A 23,561-nucleotide genomic window follows, 5' to 3' on the forward strand; every position below is an offset into this window, starting at 1 on the left:
AAAACGGGTGTTTTCGGGGATTTAGCCGCAAATGTTACTTGATAAATGGGCCCCTAAGACCCAATGGGTGAGATTTAATAGGATGAGAGATTCAGAAAGTGAGAGATTTGGTAAGAAATCTCCATTTTTTTTAAAGCGGCAATCATTTACACTGCTTAATCAGTTTGATTTTGCAGTGTAAATGATTGTCACTTTAAAAAAAACCTGGAGATTTCTTACCAAATCTCTCACTTTCTGAATCTCTCATCCTATTAAATCTCACCCTGTATTTCAAAATGGTACTTAAAACGGGTCTGAGCCACTAAACACTAAACCAGGCAGTGGGAGAGGGAGGAGATGAGGGAAATTTAGATGGGAGTTATGGGCAACCAATCAGAATTTATTTAGCACCTTCAGAAGATAATAGATAATATCTTACTGGTGGCCCATAGCAACATCCCGTCTGAATAGAACTCCCTTCTTATGGTGGGTACACACTAGTACAATGTGCATGAGATTTTGACTATATAGTCAAAATCTCATCTGGATCTCATGCAGATCGCACAGGTTTTAACCCTTGCGATCCCGATGCGCGCTCCCGTATCGCAGCCAGAAAGTCTTGGCTGCATTGACTATATAGTGCAGATCTGCACTATATAGTCTAAATTGTATGCAGATAGTCTAAATTGTATATATCGAATGCAGATAGTCTAAATTGTAATATTGTCAATTTGTACACACCATTATTTAAATTCAGAAAATGTGTAACAACATTAGGGTGACCAACCGTCCCGGTTTGCCCGGGACAGTCCTGAGTTTAACCTCATAAATCCCGCGTCCCGGGCAAACCCATCCCGGGACGCGGAAAGTCCCGTTTTAAGCCCCGTTTTATCAAAATAAAATTGTTGGTGTTACTTGTGATGTGACGCCCGGGGGCCGGGCAGCTCACTGCTCAGCCTCTATCCGGCTGCCGCACAGCATTAGACTTGGAGTGTGGGAGGGGATTGGAAGCTGTTACGCCGGCGCCGTCTCCCCATTATTGGTTAGTTCGGCCACCGCGTGACCGCGTCCCCTCCCACTCTCCCAGTAATGCTGTGCAGCCAGCCAGTGCCAACCAGGGCGGGTGCGGCCGTTACTGACCTGCTGCTGCTGCGTGACTGAAGGCACTGGGCGGTGACCCGGCGACAGCTGCTGGAGTGAGGCTGGAGCCTGCGAGGCTCTGCTGAGACTGTCTGTCAGTCTGCTCTGCCGCGGGACGGTGTCTGTCTGCTCTGCTGAGTGTGCCCGTGCCTCCCTGCCCCTGCCTGTGTGCGGCCGGGTAAGTCACTCAAGTCAAGAATGATAAATCATTAAAAGTTCTGTAACTGTTCTTTATTCTTTCTCATCCCTCCCATTCCCGGCCAGGCCTACCCCCTATTATACTGACTAAGGGCTAATAGGCTATGCTGAAAGTTTTTGCACTGGTCTGGAGTCTAACCCTTAGTATAGGGCAAGGCCCGGGATTGGGAATGGAAATCCCATTATATACTATATAATGCTGCCCCCTAACCCTTGACTTTCCTGGGGGTGGGGGGGGGGGGGGTTTGTCGAGCCCGCGACCCCCTGTCCCGGGTTGGCCCTTTGGAAAGTTGGTCACCCTAAACAGCATTGAAACATCTTGTTACGTGGAGCTGATTCATTGGTGAACCCATGGTCACCAAGTAACAAAAAAGACTTTGTTAGCTTAAAATGTCCAGCTTAGAGAAGACTAAACCAGTAATTTCCTGACTCACAGTTGATTCAATACATTGAACACGTCACTCCATTTCCTGTCATGAAATTCCATATATCTATATTTCTTACATTCCATACTACACTGTCACCACTAGATGTCCTCAGCGCTCCCCGCAACAAGACAAAGCGCTCCTCTGTCTAACTGGGAGGTGAATTACCCTGTAACCGCCACAAGATGGCGATGGTCGAACCTCCTACATAGAGTTGCAATGTAGACAACACGCCCGCCATGCCCCCTCCCGGCCACTGTGTGTCACTGTGCTCCCCCTCCCATAACCCTCCGCGCCGGCCGTTGTGCCCGCCTCTGTAAAGATGGCGACGGTGTCGGTGTTTCCCGGCGTGCGGCTCCTCAGTATCGGGGACGCGAACGGAGAGATCCAGAGACACGCGGAGCAGCGGGAGCTGCGGCTGGAGACCCGGGGAGGAGATATAGCGCTCTATAATGGTACGTATAGTGTGCTTGGAGGGGGAAGAGCACAGCCAGCGCTGCATTGGGGCATACATGTATTGCACACAGACAGGAGAGGGCAGATATGGGTATACATGTATTGCACACAGGCGGGATAGGGGTATACATGTATTGTACACAGGCAGGATAGAGTAGATAGCGCTGCATAGAGGTGTGCAAGTATTGTATAAAGGCAGGAGATTGCAGCTAGTATAGTGGTATACATGTATTGCATACATACAGGAGAGGGCATGTAGAGGTACTCTTATATTGCATACGGGCATGAGACGCCAAGCACTGTATAGAAGTACACATGCCTTGAATACATGCTGGAGAGGACAGATAGGGGTATACATATACAGGCAGGAGAGGGCAGGTAACACTTAATGGGTGTATACAGACAGAAGAGGGGTAGATAGTGGTTGTATACATATATTGTATACAGGCAACAGAGGCCAGATATAAGGTCTATGTATATTGCATACAGACATGAGAGTGCAAATAGCACTATAAATGGGTATAGACATACTGCATACAGGCAGGAGAGGGCAAATAGTGTTATATGTATGTAGGCAGATAACTCTAAAAAAGGGTTATGCGCATACAAGCAGGAGAGGGCACAAAGTGCTTTACGGAGATATACATATACTGTAAACAGGTGGGCAGATAGGGGTATATATGTATTGCAGAGGCAGTAGAGGGCAAATGGTGCTGTATAGCTGTGTGCAAGTAATGTGTAAAGACAGGAGATGGCAGCTTTCTCTGTAGAGGGGGTATACATGTTTGCATACATACAGGAGAGGATATGTAGAAGTATTCTTGTATTGCATGCGCTCAAGAGAGGGCAGCTAGCGCTGTATAGGGGTACACATGTATTGCATACATACAGGAGAGGGCAGATAGGGGTATACATATACAGGCAGTAGAGAGCTGGTAACACTTAGTATACATATACTGAATACAGGCAACAGATGGTGCTATAAGTGGTATATTAATGAGTTTGAAGAAACTCAGGGAGCCCGAGGTGTGCTCCCACCACCACCAGTGACGTGACTAAACGCGTGCACAGGGGGCAGCCGTACAGAACTTGTGGCCCTCTCCCAAAGGAGAAAGGCCCCATGGTTCCCCTGACCTCCCTCAGCCATAAGGCCTAGGAAGGAAAAAAGGGATCGGTGGGTCCTCTTCGCCGAAGCTTAGAGAGACCCGCGTTTCCTCCACCCCCGGAAGGGTTTCGGACGGTGGGTCCTCCGCACCCGAAGGTTTGGAGGGACCCGCTTAGGCTTCCCTCCGCCTTGCGGCTCGGGGTTGCCCTCGAGGGAACCGGGACTCTCCCCAAAAGGTGAAGAGTCCCAGTCACGTTTGGGGAACGGAAGGCCCGTTAGGGACAGCCGCACTACCCAAATGAAAAAACGTGACAAACTAACAAAAAACATGGAGTGCAAATCATAAAAAGAAAAGAATAAGGCCCTAGCCAGAAGGCCGGGGGGGGTGTGAAAAATTGTCCTACCCCATCCAAAAGGACGGGGTAAGGACGTGAAGCGCTAACCTAAAGGGAAGTGCGCAGTGCAAGTGCCATTCGTGCAAGGTGACTTGGGATCACCCGTGCATGTCCGGCACCCCCGAGTTTCCCCGGGGGCACAGTGCAGCCTCGGACTCCAGGCAGCCAGCCAGTCAGCGTCCGACCAAGTGTTTCTCCGTCTCACCAGCAGGTACTTTCCAGCCCCTGGCATGGGAATGGGTACTCCACTGGGCTTTTCGAAAGACTCCCTTAGGGGCTGCACCCCCCTCGGAAGAGCAATCTACTCAGTCCCAGTGTTTCTCCGCTCCCAGGGTTAAGATACTCGGCTGAGCTTTTCGCGGTCTCCCCATCAGAGGCTACGAACCTCTGGAACAGGAGCCATCTACTCAGTCCCAGCCTTTCTCCGCTCCCTGGGAATGGATACTAGACTGAGCCTTTCGCTGTCTCATCCTTCGGGGGCTACGAACCCCGTCAAGAGAGTCAAACTACTAAGCCCAGTGTTTCTCCCCCCCTCCTACCAGTGGGTTTACGGAGCCTCCTACCACTGGCAGAGGTGAAGATACTTAGTGAGACTTTTCACTACTCCCGGGAAAAAACAGAGGGGTCCCACACCCTCCGCCCATCAGAGCAGCTACTCAGTCTCACCTTTCTCTATTCTCTGCCAGAGGCCAGTCCATACCCAACTGATAAGAACAGATACTACACTTGATCTTAGCCAAAAGGCCGAGAAGCGATAATAAAGATGGGGGTATATTAATACTGCAGATAGGGTTATACATATACTGCATACAGGCATGAGAGGGTGGATAGCACTTTCTAGATCAGACATGTCCAAACTGGCCCTCCACCTGTTGTGACTACACCTCCCAGCATGCCTTGCCATAGTTTTAGTATTCCCTAATAGCAAAACTGTGGCAAAGCATGATGGGATGTGTAGTTTCACAACAGCTGGAGGGCCATAGTTTGGACATGCCTGTTCTAGGGGTATATACACAATGAGAGCAGATATACAGGCAGGAGAGGGCAGGTAGCACTATATAGGGTATATTCATAGGGCAGATAGCGCTATATAGGGTATATTCTATATTTTACCTCCTTCAAGCGCTCCCTCAAAACCCACTTTTTTCGACTAGCCTATCCCTCCTCCTAACCTCTTTTGATCCTCCTATCCTGCCTCCGTTCCCCTCCGTTCCTACTTATCCTATTGTATTTCGTTCGTCCACCCACCTATTTTTAGTATGTTAACTCTTATGAGCAGGGCCCTCCTTCCTCACGTACTCACCCTACCTCTTTACCTTACCTGTGCTCCTGTCCTGTTCTTCCCTTCCTCTACTTCATCTTCGGTCTCCTTGACTATTTTGACACCTACTTCTGAACTGATGCTGATTTTAGTTCTACCAGCTATACCCCTATTTATACTGTATCTTTCTACACACCCTGTACGTTACCTTGTAATTTTTTTTTTTTTTTTTTTGTTTGCTATGTACGGCGCTGCGGACACTTTGTGGCGCCTTATAAATAAACGTACTACTACTACTATTCTAACTGCAGATAGGGTTATAGATGTACTGCATACAGGTATGAGAGGGTGGATAGCACATTATAGGGGGATATACAATGAGAGCAGATAAGGATATAGGGCAGTAGTGGGCAGGTAGCACTATATATGGGTATACACATACTGCAGATAGGGGAATAGAGGGTAGATAATGCTTTATGGGGGTATACATATACTGTACATGTACTGGATACAGGCACCAGAAGGCAGGTGGCGCTATATAGGGTATATGTATACTTCATATAGGCAGGAGAGTGCAATAACACTATAAATGGATATAAACATACTGCATACATGCAGGAGATGGCATATACGCTATATAGGGGTATACACAATACAGGCAGGAGAGATCAGCTAGGGGTAAATGTATACAAGCAGGAGATGGCACATAGCACTTTATGGGGATATACAGTATACAGACCAGGGTGGGCAGCTAGCACTGTATAGTGGTATATATATTATTCTGTATGCATGCAGATGAGGGCAGATAGTGCTATATATGGGGTAATTTTGAGTTGGGAGTAAAGCAGAACAAGTAACTGCATAGCAGGGGGGGGGGGGGGGGGGGCGCAGTGCTGCAGGTGGGTCATATGTAATGTGTAGAACAGTGGTGTCAAACTCGTGGCCCTCCAGCTGTTGTGGAACTACACATCCCAGCATGCCCTGCCACAGATTTTATAGTGCATAAAGGTGGGAGATGGTAGCTAGCACTTTATAGGTTGGGCATAAAGGCTTGAGAGGGCAGGTACTGCTGTGTAGGGAAATGCGGATAGGTCTATATGAAGGTTATGCATAAAGGCAGGATTGGGTAGGTAGCACTTTATATGTTATGCTTGAGTGGACAGGTGGTGCTATACAGGAGTGTGTAGATACCTCTACATAGATCATCATAAAGGCTGGAGAGGGCAGATAGCGCTATATAGGTATTATACTTTAATAGTGGCAGATTAGATTACTGTGATCAATGTGTATAGGACAGTGGTTTCCATAGTTGTTCCTCAAGGCACCCCAACAGTCAAAGTTTTAGGGACATCCCTGCTTGTGCAACGATGGCATTAAAAAAAAAAAAAAAAACCTGACTTATGAAGTCATCTGTGCCTAAGCATGATGGCCTTATTCCTGGACTCTTGGGGTGCCTTAAGGTCCATGTTAGGGAACCACTAGTATGGGTCCTGGAGGCTGCAGTGGTTAGATGGGGCATAAAGCATTGCCATCCCCACTTCTGATTATTACCTGTATAGATCAGTGGTTCTCCATTTTCCAGGTCTCCCCTTACAATCAAAGGTGAAATAATTAGCTCCGCCTGTGGATCTTTTAAAATGTCAGTGACTAATGAGTGCACCTGTCAGGTGACCTGGAAAATGTGCACTGTTGGGAGTCCTTGAGGACTGAGGTTGAGAACCACTGGTATAGATGACTGAGGGTTGGATAGTTTTGCCGTTGCTGCTTCCTGTCTAGGTTTATTTATGTGGTGCTATAATGCTGGTAGTGATTCAGTGGCCGGCTCTTCTATGCGTGGGCAATAAGTGATGCTGTATTGTATGTTGTGGTACTGGCAGTGCTGCCTGTTCTCTGCTTTAGCACTGAACAGAACATTAATATGGCATACATGTATTGGGAAGTGCTGCATTATGTTGTGTGGTCAGCTTTTGCACCAGTGTTACCCACCTAGCTTTACAATCCAGGATGCTGGCTGTGACATATCTGGAAAAATTCCCAGCCACGAGGATAACAACATGAACTTGTGGACATGTGTAGTCCCGGGTTTCCTGTTAATCACGCTGACCCCTGGTCACCAGTGCCCTAGAATCTGTGTTGTTCCACAATATGTCACACCTGATTTGCCGCCGGAAGAGACCCTCTTCAGATACTTTTCCGAATAGTGATGTATCCTGTTTCCGTCAGCATAAAACATCTGAAACCGTTTAAAATACCTTGAGATACCCCTTGGGGCTTGTACTATGTTGGGTTTTCTGTGAACAGTCTAATTCTGATGAAAGGAGTGTTATAGCCGCCTGACTACCATGGTATTCACTGCCTCCTCTCCACTGTCCAGAAAGTCATTTATCCAAGTTTTTACTTCATACGGGACCTATGAACTCTCAGGACTTCATCAGAAATTATCCAAGCACAGGGGCACATCCAAAAATGATTCCCTTAGTTTAGAGAGATAAAACATGTTGTATTTAGTTCCTTAAAAAATTCCAGAAAGACACTATTATTCTGATTATTCATGGGGTAGGAGGGCCCTGCTTGTATTTAGCATTTTTATTTGGTCAATTCAAACCTTCAATATGCAGAACCCCCAAATATCGTTAACGGGATCGACAGTGCCGTGAAAAATGGACAACCTGTGGGTAAACACTGAAAAATATCCTTCAGTGCCGTCGGGATACCCCCCCCTGCCGAATGTACAGTGACTGAAGATGGGGAACCTTCGCCCTCCAGCTGTTGAACTGCACATCCCAGCATGCCCTGCTACAGTTTTGCTATTTAGCCTTACTAAAACTGTTGCAGGGCATGCTGGGATGTGCAGTTCATCGACAGCTGGAGGGCCTATGGTTCCCCATCCCTGCACTAGACGATATGCTAAGATTTTGGCCAGGATTTGTTTCATTGGAATGAAGTGTTTGCGGCCAAAGTTTTCCTCATTTTTACTCCATAAACCTGATACAATAAATCAGGCCGATGTCCCAGTTATTGGCAATTCCACCCAATAATAGTCAGGATATTAAGGATACCCATGCATTAGCTCAGGTGAATTAATTAGTACCTCATTGGGATACAACCATAGATACTGAAGCATGGATGTTCTTAAACCTGGACTGTACTAAAGTTCCCGTAGACACTAGACCATAAGCTTCATCGACAATATTAATATTGTTCAGTCATTCACCGCCCCATGTTCCTAGCGTGCATTGTTGACATTGAGCATCCAGCACAGATGACAGCATAGAGAGCAAAATCCATAACATACAGGAGCGTGTATTGGTAATTGAGCATATTGTGCGTACACACTAAACTACAGTATATTGCTCAGAATGGCCAAAATTAGCGATATTGTTTATAATATCACTTGTGTATGGGGCCCTATGGAAAGGCATTACCTCATACCACATCATGTTACTGTGCACTTCTAGTTTTTCATGACAAGAAAATGATAGGTGTCCCTCCACTGGCGCTAATAGACCTGAAACTGTACGTCCCTGTGTAATAGGAAGCGTTCCTCTTGTCCAAAATCAGGATCCTCAAATGTGTATAAAATACCATAATATAAAATACCATATCCTCCTCCTGAACGGTACGTTCCTCCTCCTGACCGGTACGTTCCTCCTCTCCGCCTGATGGCTTAAATTATTTCACTCCACAATGAATACCTCGCCTCACAACTGATGGCAGGTGATTGATCAGATGTACTCATAGATAGCAGGCAATGATCGACCTTGTCCCAAAAAGTAAATTATAAAAAAATGGCATATAGTTTAACACCATTTATTCAACAATAGACAAAAACAATAAAACAGGGCTGCCCGGGATGCAACCATCGATATCTGGAATAGGTTGGGTTATATTCTTTACTACCAACGGGAATAAGCCATTTTGTCCGTCTAGCCCTGTTTTATTGTTTTTGTCTATTGCCTGCTATCTATGAGTACATCTGATCCTTCACCTACCATCAGTTGTGAGGCGAGGTATTCATTGTGGAGTGAAATAATTGAAGCCCTCGGGCGGAGAAGAGGAACGTATGGTGTTTTATACACATTTGAGGATCCTAATTTTGGAGAAGAGGAACGCTTCCTATTACCCAGGGACGTACCGTTTCATGTCTATTAGTGCCAGTGGAGGGACACGCATTCTTTTCTTGTCTTGACTTTCTTAATCAGTGGTGTCGGGGTCACCATTTTTTGGGCAGAACCCACCACAAGGCAGCTATCAGCGCACCCATGTAACAATTTCCCTCTATATTCCACTTCTTTACATGAATAAGCCCTTCTTACGGACATCCCAGAATCCTCTGCTGTAGCACAGCTCACTATTTACGGGCAGAGGGTGGTTCCAGCTCCTATTTCTATGACATATTTGGAATGGGGTGATTAGCAAACCCCTCTCCTTATAGAGGGCACTGGGGGATTTTGTGTGCGCTGTCTATCCATTGTCACTCTCTACAGGCCTGAAATCTGCCGGGGGGTTTTAGGGGGGGTTATTTGTGGGAGAGGCGAAAACCTTGTCCTATTGTCACCGGCCGATGACGGAGGGACCCCACTCTGGGACTTTGTGGAGCTCTCACAAAAGGCTGCATAAGACTAATGACTATCCCAACCTATAAAGTGCCGGTGAGAATGAAGCTGCCTTTGTCATGGTAATTCATAGATTTAAGGCTTTTTTTGTCTCCCTGCTGCAGAGCACAGATGCGATGTGCAGGCCGTTATAGTATGTACTGTTAGTGGATCAATGCTCTGCAGATACATTACCATACCTTCCCTTGAGCTGCAGCAGCCAGGGAGAGAGTGCAGAGCAGTTTCATTCATCTAGCGTATTGAGACCTGGTGGGCTTTAGTGTTGAATGAATCATTCTATTGGGGCCTTTGTGTGTGTGTGTATATGTTTGGGAAGCAGTGATGTCACTAATCACATGATCCACCGTTCAGTGCCAGATGGTGACGAGCCATCATATCGGTGTATGGGCTTATACAATAAACTTGCTTGCATGCAAACAGGAATCGTGGTTTGGGTAATGTGTCAGTATGGAAGTCATATTGTCTGTCTATATCCTTTAATGGCTCCATCGTCTTCTCCTGTATTTCTCACATAGCAGAAAATGTCTGCGTATTCAAATGCACGATCAGCGCGGAAACGGAGTGCAGTCGGGTGGGGAAGCAGTCCTTCATCGTCACTCTGGGCTGTAACAGCGTCCTGGTGCAGTTTGCCACCCCGGCAGGTACGTTCTCTCGTCCAATAGCTGCGTTCTGTTATAAAACTGCGGTGTGTAATGTTTCGGGGATGGGCATATGGTTGGGAGTAAAGTCTAGCCACAAGATGCATCTTTGCACCTTGACAAGACAACATAGTTGTGCGCTACATGTAAAAGTGTGCTGTAATGTCTCTACAGCAAAGCAATAAAAGTGCATTACACCCAGTGTGTTACAACATGGATTGACCAGGTGAAATAATTGCCCCCTGAATTTTCCTAGTCCAGTGATGCCTAACCTTGACACACCAGCTGTTTTTGAACTACACATCCCGGCGTTCCCTGCTACCATTTTGCTATTTGGCCATGCTAAAACTGTTGTAGGGAATGCTAAGATGTGTAGTTCAACAACAGCTGGAGTGTCAAGGTTAGCCATCACTGTCCTAGTCTCTAAAGGAGACCGGTAGTGTGGAGCAAAGTTTTGCCACCTAGTGGTCAAATCTAAAAAAACAAAAAAAAAAAAAGCTTTGAAAGGTATTTCCATATTGTGAGATTTAAAGCCTTTAACTTGTTTCAAATTAGGTTGCTTTATGTGATAACTTTTTGATGCTCAATCTGACCATTTAGATGAGACAAAATTGTGTCTCCCAGTGGGTGACTGTGTACTCTGGCATAGAAAATTGAGTTTTAGGATGGCAGACACCCTGTAAATAACATTGGTCTGTTCTCCATTTAGATTTCTGTTCATTTTACAACATTATCAAGAACTGCAGGTGTTCGTCCATGGACAAAAGTGTGTTTAGTGAGCGCACAGAAGAGTCCTCAGCAGTGCAGTACTTCCAGGTATTCTACCACATACTACACTTTATCTAAATATTGGAGGTTTGTATACTAATGGGGGGTGTTCAGTCCACAAACCATACCTCAAACCATATTTGAGCCTTATTTCTTTGTAAGGATATCAATATGCCTATCCCAAGCATGTTTAAATTGTACTACTGTATTTGCATCTACCACCTCTGATGGGAGGCTATTCCACTTATCCACTACCCTTTCTGTGAAGTAATTCTTCCTCAGATTTCCCCTGAATCTTTCTCCCTCTAGTTTCAGTGCATGTCCTCGATCTATTCAATGTTATTATCTTTTTACGATTTTCGGAAACATTACACAAGTTGGAAAAGCGGCAGTTTTCAGGAATGCAGATCCGGCTTTTAAAAATGTCTCTTTGTATATGTTTACAGTGTGCAAGCTTGTCAGTGTATGCTCTCACTTTGAACTTCCTCAGTCTGTCTTATCTGATCGGCTAACCTGGTCTGTTTTATGATGTATGCTGATCTGCTTTGTTACCAGTTGACACACCAGTCCTAATCATGCCAACAATTTGATGCTTTGACATTTTTTGTGGCGTCCCCCCTTTATTTTGTTCCCCCAACAGCCTTTTTGCGTCTGTGATGCTGACACTCTAGCTAAGAATACGTTCCCAGAAATGGACTGGTCCATCTAACATGTTACTTTGTTCTCTTGGCAGTTTTATGGCTACCTGTCACAGCAACAGAACATGATGCAGGACTATGTGAGGACCGGCACTTACCAGAGAGCCATCCTGCAGAACCACACAGACTTCAAAGACAAGGTGCACAACAAAGACCCAGTCACGAGCCCACAATTCGATCCGTCAAGTCTTGGTTATTCATTCTCCTCCTCTCTTCCCTGTCAGGTTGTCTTAGATGTTGGCTGCGGTTCAGGGATCCTGTCCTTCTTCGCAGTCCAGGCTGGTGCTCGAAAAGTGTACGCTGTGGAAGCCAGTAGCATGGCGCAACACGCGGAGGTAAGCGTGGTGCCCACGTAGTTAGCGCAAAGCTAGACTGAGCTGGGTATTCACTACTGATGACCTCTGGTGTCCTTTGCAGCTACTGGTGAAGAGTAACAACCTGAATGATCGCATAGTGGTGATACCAGGGAAAGTGGAGGAGGTCTCTCTTCCAGAACAGGTGGACATAATTATTTCCGAACCAATGGGATACATGCTCTTCAATGAGCGCATGCTGGAGAGTTACCTACACGCAAAGAAATTCCTTAAAAGTACCGGTAAGCCATGAATTGTTCGCTCCTCCCAGTTAAGTAGGCGGCCTGCCAGTCTCTTAATTGCTGTACCCTGAATTCTTTATAAAACAGTAGGTTGCGCTGATATTGAGAGAAATCACATTTATTGAAAAAGCACACAATATGTTATAACTAACAATAAAAGTATAACCCACATGATCAGCGAAAGCTGCCAGCCTAACGCCCCTTTCACATAGTGATGCCGAGTTGCCCCTGGGATTTTGTACATGGGTAGCTTCTGGGTGCCACTTGGCTGAGACCCCTTTAAGATTAGCAGGTCGACCCGGTTATTGCCAAGTTGGGGACGTAAATGCTGACACTACCCGAGGTGGTGCATAGAGATGATATCATCTGCAAGCAGAGGCGGAACTACCGTTGGTGCAGCAGGTGCACCGCACTAGGGATCCTGAGGATTAAGAACATATTGTGAATTTGTGTTGGAATATAGGAGGTGGGGCCAAATAATAATTTTGCATCGGGGACAACCAATCACAAATTTCGCCACTGTCTCCAAGGACCTGCTCTTAGTAGGGTATGAATGAGTAGGGGGTCTTATCAACCCAGCTTACCCAATCACACTGCACCAGCAGCTGGGTTGATCCCGTATTTAACCTTACTCGCTACCTGAGCTGCAGTGGTTCACGCACAGTCTATATTGGCATTTGCATGAAATATTAAAGCACAAGAGGGTTTAGAATTGTATTGTTATTTATTAAGTTTCTTACATAGCGCGCACACATTCCGCAGCACTTTACAGAGAATATTTGAACATTCACATCAGTCCCTGCTCCAGTGGAGCTTACAATCTGTTCCCTACCACATGTACACGCACACACAGACATTCTATGGTTAATTTTGTTGGGAGCCAATTAGCCTACCAGTATATTTTTGGAATGTGGAAGGAAACCGGAGTACCAGGAGGAAACCCACGCAAGTACAGGGAGAATATACAAACTCCACACAGGGACATGGTGGGAATCTAACCCATGACCTCAGTGCTGTGAGGTAGTAATGCTAACCATTACACCGTCAGATTAGAATCTGCACAAGACTATCATGCACAGTCCTATCAATATACCAACATACAGGCTATTTTCTTTTATCCCTATTAATCGCTGCACAGGGTCGGTGGTGCTCCCAGATAATCATTTTGAAAACTATGATACCAATAGAGTGCAAAGATCCAAAGCAGACTATCTTTTTTTGGGCGCACACTTCATCCTAATAATAGTATTAAAATGAAACTTAACCCTTTGAGTGCCAACGTTGCTGTAAGAGCCTCAAAATATCCGCTAAAAATGGCAGCGTCGCTCACATCGATTGTTCTTTTAGTCTAAATACAAATACAGCCAAGTCATTCCACTGAAGTTTAGTTAAATATTGCACCTAAAAGAACAGGGGATACGGTCATATTGTCTACAGCATTTAGGTCTACAAGCATTAGGTCTACACCACTAGGTCGACCTGCAATAAGGTCGACTTTAATCAGGTCGACGGGGTCATTAGGTCGACTTTTTTTTATTAGGTCGACTTTTTTATTAGGTCGACTTTTATAAGGTCGACCGTGTCATTAGGTCGACTTTTATAAGGTCGACGGGGTCATTAGGTCGACTTTTATAAGGTCGACGGGGTCATTAGGTCGAATTTTATAAGGTCGACGGGGTCATTAGGTTGACATGGGGTCATTTGACTGTTTTATGAGTCGACGTGCCGACAGTCAGTATTTTATGCCCTACCATTCACTAGGGCGTGGTTGGAGAATAAAATAGTGTGCCGAGCGTAGCGAGGCACCGTGCCCTCGCATGGTGAGCGCAGCGAACCATGCGAGGGGACGCGGTGCTATGTTGACTGTCGACGCTTGAAAAAATGAAGAAAAAAATGTTGACTTTTTCACTGTCGACCTAATGCTTGTAGACCTAAATGCAGTCTGACGAATGATCCCATTCCTATATATATATATATATATATATATGACGTTTCATGCTGGATAGGAAGCATGGATCAGCCCCTGCTCACTGCAGTGTGTACAGGTAAGCCAGGTCAATGGGACCCTTCACAGCAATGGACGATTGGAGAGCTCTCAATGCACCAGCCTGGCATGTGTCTGTGGTGATCGTTACACCGCGCACAGTGGTCCGCAGCGAATGATTGCTTCTGGTATTTGAACAGCGCATGGCTAAAGTAATGGAAAGTGAGGAGCAGCCACGAATGACGCAGCACTCACGTGGTTCACTTTCAGGTCAGGGCTACTTGCTGTGGGTCTGTAGGATCTTTCACAGATCTCCAATCATATATATATTTTTTCCTTCCAGGTAACATGTTTCCAACGATCGGAGATGTCCACCTGGCACCGTTCACAGATGAGCAGCTCTATATGGAGCAGTTTACAAAAGCCAACTTTTGGTAAGTTTCCCAGAGACACTCCCACTGCAAGACCCGAGCTCCATGTCCAAATCAAGCAGTGATATTTCCTAACCCGCTCTTCCTCATCCTCCTGCAGGTATCAGCCATCCTTTCATGGCGTAGACCTCTCCGCGTTGCGTGGAGCTGCTGTGGATGAGTATTTCAAGCAGCCAGTTGTGGTACGTGGGACGGACCTCTACAAGGAGAAATTCCACCTCTGGCTTCCTTCCCTTATCGCTCTCCATCTCCTCCCTCTCTGTAGGACACTTTCGATATTCGAATCCTGATGGCCAAATCCGTGAAGTATACAGTGAATTTCCTGGATGCCAAAGAGTCTGATTTGCACAGGTAGGAGATTTTTGAGAGTGGCAATGATGGTGTTGGTTGTGTATCATCACATATATAAGTCCCTGTGTTCTCAGCAACCGTTCTATCCTACAGGATAGAGATTCCCTTCTCTTTCCACATGCTCCAATCTGGCCTGGTCCATGGCTTGGCGTTCTGGTTTGATGTGGCTTTCATTGGATCCATGTAAGTGGGTACCTTGGGATGGTGTGGGGGATTGTTTGTGCAAATCTGTTCTGTACAACGATGGATGTAATGCCCTCTAGTGGTGACCAGTAACTCTGACTCTACCTTTTTGATTTGTGTTTCGAGCTGTATTTAATAACTGCATGAATAGCTACTTTAGTTGTATTGCTGTCATACTGTTAAATTCCTAGCTCCCACTGTTATGTTTCCCTCATACTCGCATGTAGTAAGCCGTGGAGAGAGATAAAATACCAGATGTTATCCTCCTCTACTTTATCCCTTTCCATTATTTTTACACCAGCCCATATAACCTGGGTTTTCGCACTGGGGCGTGCAAAAACCCAGATTTGCAGGCAGTGTAAACCGATTCGGATTTCAACCTGGCAAATGTTCCAGGTCGATCACGAGTTCAACTCGGACCGCAGTGCAGTGTAAATGGGTAAACTCGACCCGTTCACTGCAATGGAAAAGTCAGCGTTGGGAGATGCTCGGGCCCACCAACTGTGATGTCACCCGGCGTTGATCTAATAAAAAACACAGTGCCTATCGGACAGTGTATGGGCACCCTTAGTTTGTATGGCTCCTATACTCTCATCCTGGCTCCTAGCTTTTAAGAAAATTTCCAAGCTTCCAACAAAAATTAACCCTAGAATGTCTGTGTACATGTGGTAGTGAATATAGATTGTAAGCTCCACTAGGGCAGGGACTGCTGTGAATGTTCAAATATTCTCTGTAAAGCGCTGCGCAATGTGTGTGCATTATATAAGAAACTGTAAATAAAATCTAAATCTGAAAACCTAAAATTAAATTTATTTTTTATTTTTCTTGTGTTTTTGCCATCAGAATGACTGTCTGGCTTTCTACAGCCCCCACTGAACCCCTTACACACTGGTACCAGGTGCGCTGCCTACTGCAGTCGCCACTCTTCACCAAAGCTGGAGATACTCTATCTGGGACCGTTTTGCTAATTGCAAATAAGAGGTCGGGTACAGTGTCCTTTCTTTTTAGTGATGTAATGGAGCTATCCACGCTTCACATGTTACTATCTTGCGCGTGGCCTCTAATCCCCCCCCCCCTCCATCTCTCTCACAGGCAGAGTTATGACATCAGTATTGTTGCTCAGGTGGATCAGACTGGGTCCAAATCAAGTAACCTGCTGGATCTGAAGAACCCCTTCTTTAGGTGAGTTTCCCATTTTTTGTGCATTACAGAGGTTTCACTGCATTGGCAGCATCCAGTTAGCTTGGGGTCTCTCTTCCAGGTACACCGGCAGCACCCCTTCTCCTCCGCCTGGCTCACACTACTCCTCTCCTTCTGAGAATATGTGGAACACAGCAGGGGCGTACACTATGAACACAGGAATGGGTATGGGAGGTGAGTGAGGACAGCAGAGCCCCATCCACCTTATGTCATTGTCACTCTGCTGTCCCTGTCAGGCCAGTGGCTGCAAGTTGTTCATGTTTCTACATGAATATACGTTGTTTTTGTGTGAGTAATACCCCCGTTCTTACTGCATGCAAATTCCCGGCTCTAGCATGTCGACCCGGAAATTTGCCTTTTTAACAGTTTTTTTGCAGTGTGAACGGGTAGCGTACCCGGATCTCATACATGGGTAAAACCCTTCTTTTTACCCTCGTTTGAGATCAGGGTATGCAGACACGGGTTGACCCGTTCTCACTGCATAAAAACCTGTGTTAAAAGGCAAATTACAGAGTAGAACTTATTCACCCAGGAATTTGCCTTGCAGTGAGAACGGGGGTCCGTCCCTGCAGGGAAAAGCCACGTATTTCTCACTGGCAGTGAGAACACTGTATTAGAGGACGTCCATATTCTAAGGCTACTACCTCCGACTACTGTGAAAGTAAATTGTGTATAATTTGGTCATTATTACTGATAAAGTACTTTCTGAAATCCCTCCCCTTTGCAGTCCATTTTGTGAGTTAAGTGTATTCAGTAACTGATCTCAGTAATTACAGGATATATGCGCTCATAAATAATGAATAAGATATTTGCAACATTTTTTGATGAAATACATGTAAGTGTCTCTAGCGATCTCATTTCTTTTCATACACGAGATCGCAATTGCAACAAAAGTACATTGTACAACCTTTTAAATTTAGGATAAAAAAAAACAAAAAAAACGAGTTTTGTATCCATGAATAGAGCTAACTATTTTAATTGAAAAAAATAAAGTTTTTATAACGGTTTCCTTTTTTTTTTCTTCCCGGTTTCTGTCCTTGAACGACAACCCATGTTGGCAGGAATGCCCACGGCGTATGATCTCAGCAGTGTTATAGCCGGAAGCTCAGGCATCAGCCACAGTAACCTCATCCCTTTAGGTGAGCAGCCTGCGGCCATGTGTTCTCCTTCATCTCTGCACCTGGAACCCCAAGACTTGACACTCGGAACCTCCAGTAATACCGTAATCTCCCTTCTCTCATAGCGGCTTTTCCCTCTGTACCCTGCCCTGTACACTGCAGCTTCCTCTCTAGGCTGTTTCTCTCGCTAAATTCTCTTAGTCCCAGAAATGTTGTTCTACTGCATATCATACTTGGGTTGGGGGATTGGCCATCGAGTGCCTGTTTATTAGACATGCTACTAGCTCACTCCACTCCTTAGCGGCTTTCCTCCTAACCATTTCATAGATCACCTTACCCACTTTTTGAAAGAGGGTAAAACATTAAAGGGCTTTTCTGCTTTAGAGATAATTGTTTATGGAATCCCTTCCTGGGAATGTTTGCCTTCCGGGTAATATGTTTTCCTATGATATAATCAATTGCTGAATTTACTGGCCAATAACCAGGATCTTTTTTCAGGGTACTAAGCTTCAAATTGTGAGTGATAAGCCAGCACCAGCCGAGCAGCTCCTACCTGTCCTTTTTCAAACACAGCCTGGGACATGGCAGTTAGTAGCTGATTGGCTGGCTGTTTATTACTCTCTATTTAATCACTTTTTGACGCTTAGTACATTTGGCTCACAATGTGTTGATATGCAGATGTAGTAGCTGTATATATGTTTGATGGGCAATGAGCAACAAGTGTTATTGAGGGGGGGGGGGGGGGGGGGGGATTAAATGCAGTGTTTTTATGTAAAGTGGAAAATCCAATGTCCGTTGCTGTTCCTGTGATTTATTCACCAGTTCACTCTTCCTCAGAATGACTGACACTCTAAAATTGGACTCCACCCAAAATGTAGTAATCTAGTTTTAGGTGGAGGCCCAGGTCCTGCAGCTCTAAGGCTCCACCCCAGTTCAGGTGCACGTAGCTGCTGCATTGTCCAATTACGACAGGTAGCACCATTCTCGATGCACCCACCCTTGATGTCTGTATTAGGAGGGGGGACATCAACAGCTGGTTATTCTGATCAGGTGTATCTGACTCTAAATGCCCCCATGATCTGGCAGATCATTTGTACGTAACCAGATTTGCTTCCAATATAACACAAATCGGTACTTGTGTATTTTGGCGGCGCCCATCGCATACCATACGGCATGCGATATCGCACAATGTCATACAATGCGATGCGATTAAACATTGTATAAGCACCCTAATGTGTGCTTACAATGTTAAATGCACCCCCCCCCCCCCCCCCCACTATAAACGTGAACCCAAAGCGTGGCAAGCGCAGCGAGCCCACGAGGGGCGGCGGTACGCGTCCTCCGACCTTTTCATACCCCCACTATCCACGTCGGGGTGGAGTTGAGAATAGAAAGTGTGGCGAGCGCAGCGAGCTACCGAGCCCGAAGCGTGGCGAGCGCACGCGGATACCTCTGAAGCCCGCGAAGGGACGCAGATACCTGTGAAGGTATCCGCGCCCCCTCGCGGGGCTCGCCACGCTTCGGGCTCGGTGGCTCGCTGCGCTCGCCACACTTTCTATTCTCAACTCCACCCCGACGTGGATAGTGGGGGTATGAAAAGGTCGGAGGACACTTACCGCCACCCCATGCGGGCTCGCCACGCTTCGGATTCACGTTTATAGTGGGGGGGGGGGGGTGGCGTGGGGGTGCCTTTAGGGTGCTTATACAATGTTTCATCGCATAGGGGGCAAAAATCGCATCGGGTGCATGGCATACGATGCGATAAAAAAATTGTTCGATGGACATCGGGGTAGCCACCAAAATAAATAAGTACCCACAAATCATCGAATGCAAGATTGTTTTGGGTAAAAATGTGTCAATGGGGCAGATATATTAAGCCTGGTAAAATGATGAAGTGGTTATGAAGTGGACAGTATTAATGCACCAGCCAATCAACACTTTACTGTCACTTTTCAAATACAGATGATTGGCTGGTGCGTAGTCACCTTCCACTTTATCACCTTATTAGGCTTAACACAGCTGCCCCCCTATATTACTAAATTGCTTTTACTCAGCCACGTCGCTTGCTCAGGTTACATTTAATCCCTAATCTCCATAGTGTTTTTTTTTTTTTTAATTAAAGGGAGCGATCCGTTTTGAAACTACCTGGATAATAAACATGTTCCAGTGTGTAAAATTTCACAGGTCTTCAACCTGTGGCCCTCCAGATGTTGTGGAACTACATGTCCCAGCATGCCCTGACAGTTTTGTCATGCTCTTAAAGGAAAAAATGTGGCAATGCATGTTGGAACATGTAGTTTCACAACATCTGGAGGGCCACAGGTTGAAGACCCATTGTGTAAATGATAGTTACGTTATCAGAATGTAGATACATGTTTTTTTGTTCTTGTGAATATTATGGGGAACTAGACTGAGGGGAGCCAGTTATCAGTTCATCATCCATAGTGTGATCAGTGGTTAGGCTCCTAGGGGGTGGGGACTGCTGTGCATGCAGCTTATTGGTGCACTGTAAGTCAGTGCCTGTGTGAAGTCACCAATTCCCAGTGTATTTATACGCTCCAGCCCTGTGCCTCACACGTCACTAAGTGTGGATTGCAGTGTGACTTCCCAAGTCATTAGGCTACTAAGGGGGAAATGTCTGTAGCCGATGATGTTTCCTATAACTTTCCCGTCTCCACTTCCACTCCTCCCCCATTTCCTTGCAGCTAACACGGGAATCGTTAATCACACCCACTCCAGAATGGGATCTATCATGAGCACAGGCATCGTCCAAGGTAAGGGTTCACACCCATCTCCTAGCTGGGCATTCTGGGTTTGTAGCATTTGTTTTTTGTGGGAGAAGTCTTGTGAACTCGTCTTTGTGTTCTTTTTTTTTTTTTCCAGGATCTGCCACAGGACAAGCTGGTTCCAACCCCTCCACCCACTACCCAGTCAACAACCAGTTCACCATGGGTGGCCCGGCCATCTCTATGGCATCTCCCATGTCTATCAATACCAACACAATGCATTATGGGAGTTAAAATTGGCTCATTCTGCCCCATAACCCTTTGCTTCTCAACCCCCCCCCCTGACCCCGACCTTTATTCAAACTGACAGCAACAGGATACCAAATGACGCAGAGATGTCTCTGCATTGCCTCATCCTTCTCTTTGCAGAACCTATAGGTAGATCTCTGCTTTCCTTACTTCCTCCCACCCCTTGTATCCAAATCCTGTAGTCTAATCCTTTTTCCATTTGTATCATAACACAAAGCAAAGGCGCTTTGCTTTTTCGGAAAAAAAAAAAACGGACTTGTACATTTTTTTTTGTTTTTTTTTTTAAGGAAATACTAAAAATATCATGCAGTGTCATAGAAAAAAAAAAAAAGGCAAATGGAAATTGTGAGAAACTGCCTGTACGTTACCAAGGAGACGAAAAATCATGTATTGCTCTTTCAGCATGTGCAGGTGTTGTATTCTGGACTCTTCATAATTTTTTTTTATGGCTCCCAGCCGTCGCTGTGAATAAGTATTCTGGTTCTGTTCGTGGGAGTTGGGGAAGGCTTGACATGCAGCCTGTTTTGCAATACAGGAGTTGGGTTGATTCGCTCTCTGCCGAGGGAAGGGGGATATGAGGCTATATAGGTTGCCGAGGAAGATTTTAACAGTTCATTTGCTTCCAGCTGCTGGTTTCTGCCCTTTGGGAAGCAAATTCTTCCCCCTCAATCCCTCCCCCCCCCCCATAGCTCCATGTTTGCTGTAATGTTTGTTTTCTGTTAGGGTGAGGACCGGATCCCGTTTAAACAATATACACCTCCGTGCCGTTACCCAACTCCGGCAACTAAATAAACAAGATCAGACATCTGGAAGAAAAGATGGACGTTTCATTACAGTTTGCTGTTCCATAAAACATTAGGGTTCAGGAAAGGAATTGCTTGGAGATTATACCCAAATATGTACGTAGGGGTAACATTTTTTTTTTTCTGCAATTTTGTCTCCATGACGACAAGAGTTGTCATGATGTGATAGGCTATTGCTTCTTACCAGAAATGCTTGCCTTTGCGGAAGGCATAACTACTTATGTCATAGCCTCCATTGAAATACCAGGGATAGTAATTCTAGAATCCCTCACAACACCCCTCTTTATTTATTATTTTTTAAATTCCAGAATTGAAAACCTTGATTAGAATCAATGTGCATTGGCAAAAGGGCGAATTATAGATTACCAATGCAGAAAAATATAACTTATAATGACATTGTAATGGCATGCGTTTAGTCTGTACAGTGTAACCGTGAAAGTGTCATTTGTAAAGATAGGGTTGGCACTTGGAAAAAAAATACAGCCAGATTGTATTCCAAGCCTTTTGCTATTTTTCTGGGAACAGAAGCTTAACTCACTTTTTTTAATGTAGCTAGGTATCAAACTTGCCGCATGAATTGCGAGGACAGTGTTCAAAGTGAAAAAATAATAGCTGTCAATTCTCAATCGTGCTAGACCATGCTGGGGCAGCTTTGTCCCTGCCTGGCATCCTGCCCCCACACCCCAATTCCTGTTTCATTAACTCTAAGTTTGGTTGCGGCTGTATTGACCAGACACTTTTAGGAAATCACAATGCTGGGAGCTTATGTCGGGCTGGGAAGGCATATGGAACATAATCGTAATAGACCGCAGCTATGTCTGTATGTGGTTCTACGGAGAGATGGCAGCTGTAATCATTGTGCCTGCTGGACTTTGGCTCTCTTTTCATGGATGGAGGGTAACAGGACAGGTAGAAGTAAATGTGAATCTCTCGCAGGACTCATGACAGTCTGTTCCATTAAGCTGGACTCTCAATCTCCCATCCTCTACCTCTGCTTTTCCAACTTTACTGCAAAGTGGATACAGCATGTTTTGAATTCATCCGTCCCTTTTTTAATTTTTTTTTTTTTTTTGTATTTTTGTTAATATTCGCAATAGACAAAAAATTGATTCTTCTAGTGTTAGGGCTGTATGTGTCAAAATGATTAACCATTTTTACTTTCTGGTTAGTGTGTTCTCATTTCTTTCATCCATAATTAGGTTCTTTTATTTTTTTTCTTTCTTTCAATAAGAAATCTAAATGACATCAAGCAAACATATCATTAACCTGTCATTTTGTCTCTGTATACAATGGGATGGCAGACTGTCGCTTTTGAATGGATTTTCAGAGGTAATTTCGAAAGACCAGTAGGAAGCCATTGCTAACACAGCCACTGTTCTTTAGTCTGCCTGTAGTGTTCAATAAAGTTGGGAGGGATTTTTTTTCAGGTGTGGTGTTATTTTTATTTTTTGTCCAATCATTCTGGTCTGTGTTCGGGGAATTTCTTCTGAACCAACCAGGCTAAAGATAGTCTTGCTGTACAGAGCTCAGATCAATTGGGTCATTCACTGATGTGCCCAAAATAAGACAACACTGGGTTGCTGCTAATGTATGTACAGCAGATCTTTCATTGAACAGAGAGGACTCCTAAGTATAATACTGCCCATACACTTGTGAGATATTGTATGCGATCATTCGATTTTTATTTTTTTACGGCATCTGGTCGATAAATCAAATGATTGTATGCATTCATAAGGGTCCATTTGACACGATATGTGGGCTAGCTGTTGAATGTTGTGCCGATTGATCTTACGTGCTGCACATAATATAATTGCAGGAGCGATCGCATGTGGAGGGGGGTGGAGGGGACTCATTCAGGGTTGGTTTGGGGAGGGGGCCGTAGGGAAGAGTGAGGGCATAGGAGTAGCGCTAGCAGGGGTCAGTGGTGGCGGCAGAAATGTTTAAAACACACTATATATATATATATATATATATATATATATATATATATATATATATATATATATATATATATATATATATATATATATATATATATATATATATATATATATATATATTCTATATCTTGGAGCTTTTCTTGGGCTAGATATGTCTACAGGTTCTGTATATGTTGCTGCAAACTGCCACCGTATTATCCGCTGCATTATGTATATGGTGTCTGTATTTGTGAGAGAAGGCT

At 45.1% G+C, this 23,561-nt stretch overlaps 1 protein-coding gene and 1 pseudogene across 4 annotated transcripts; one reads left to right on the forward strand and one right to left on the reverse strand.

Annotated features, from left to right (window-relative positions):
* The first annotated feature begins 1,987 nt into the window (after window positions 1-1,987).
* Window positions 1,988-22,805, forward strand: CARM1 (coactivator associated arginine methyltransferase 1). Of its 4 annotated transcripts, none has more exons than XM_083185149.1 (16): window positions 1,988-2,197; window positions 10,094-10,216; window positions 10,923-11,029; window positions 11,715-11,819; window positions 11,904-12,014; window positions 12,097-12,274; window positions 14,602-14,692; window positions 14,790-14,871; window positions 14,955-15,040; window positions 15,134-15,223; window positions 16,067-16,204; window positions 16,316-16,405; window positions 16,485-16,597; window positions 17,485-17,637; window positions 20,247-20,315; window positions 20,425-22,805. In XM_083185149.1, exons 1-16 carry the CDS (start codon window positions 2,065-2,067, stop codon window positions 20,559-20,561), a joined length of 1,806 nt encoding a protein of 601 aa, XP_083041275.1. In that variant the 5' UTR covers window positions 1,988-2,064; the 3' UTR covers window positions 20,562-22,805. The 4 variants fall into 4 exon arrangements, with proteins under 4 accessions (XP_083041275.1, XP_083041274.1, XP_083041277.1 ...); XM_083185148.1 differs by having other exon boundaries at window positions 1,989-2,197; window positions 10,091-10,216; XM_083185151.1 differs by having other exon boundaries at window positions 1,990-2,197; window positions 17,485-17,562.
* On the reverse strand, window positions 4,246-4,454 carry LOC146076265 (U2 spliceosomal RNA; annotated as a pseudogene).
* Window positions 22,806-23,561: the final 756 nt, after the last annotated feature.

This window comes from Crinia signifera, chromosome 4 (genome assembly GCF_055691185.1).
Source record: "Crinia signifera chromosome 4, ASM5569118v1, whole genome shotgun sequence".
In the NCBI taxonomy this organism is placed as follows: domain Eukaryota; kingdom Metazoa; phylum Chordata; class Amphibia; order Anura; family Myobatrachidae; genus Crinia; species Crinia signifera.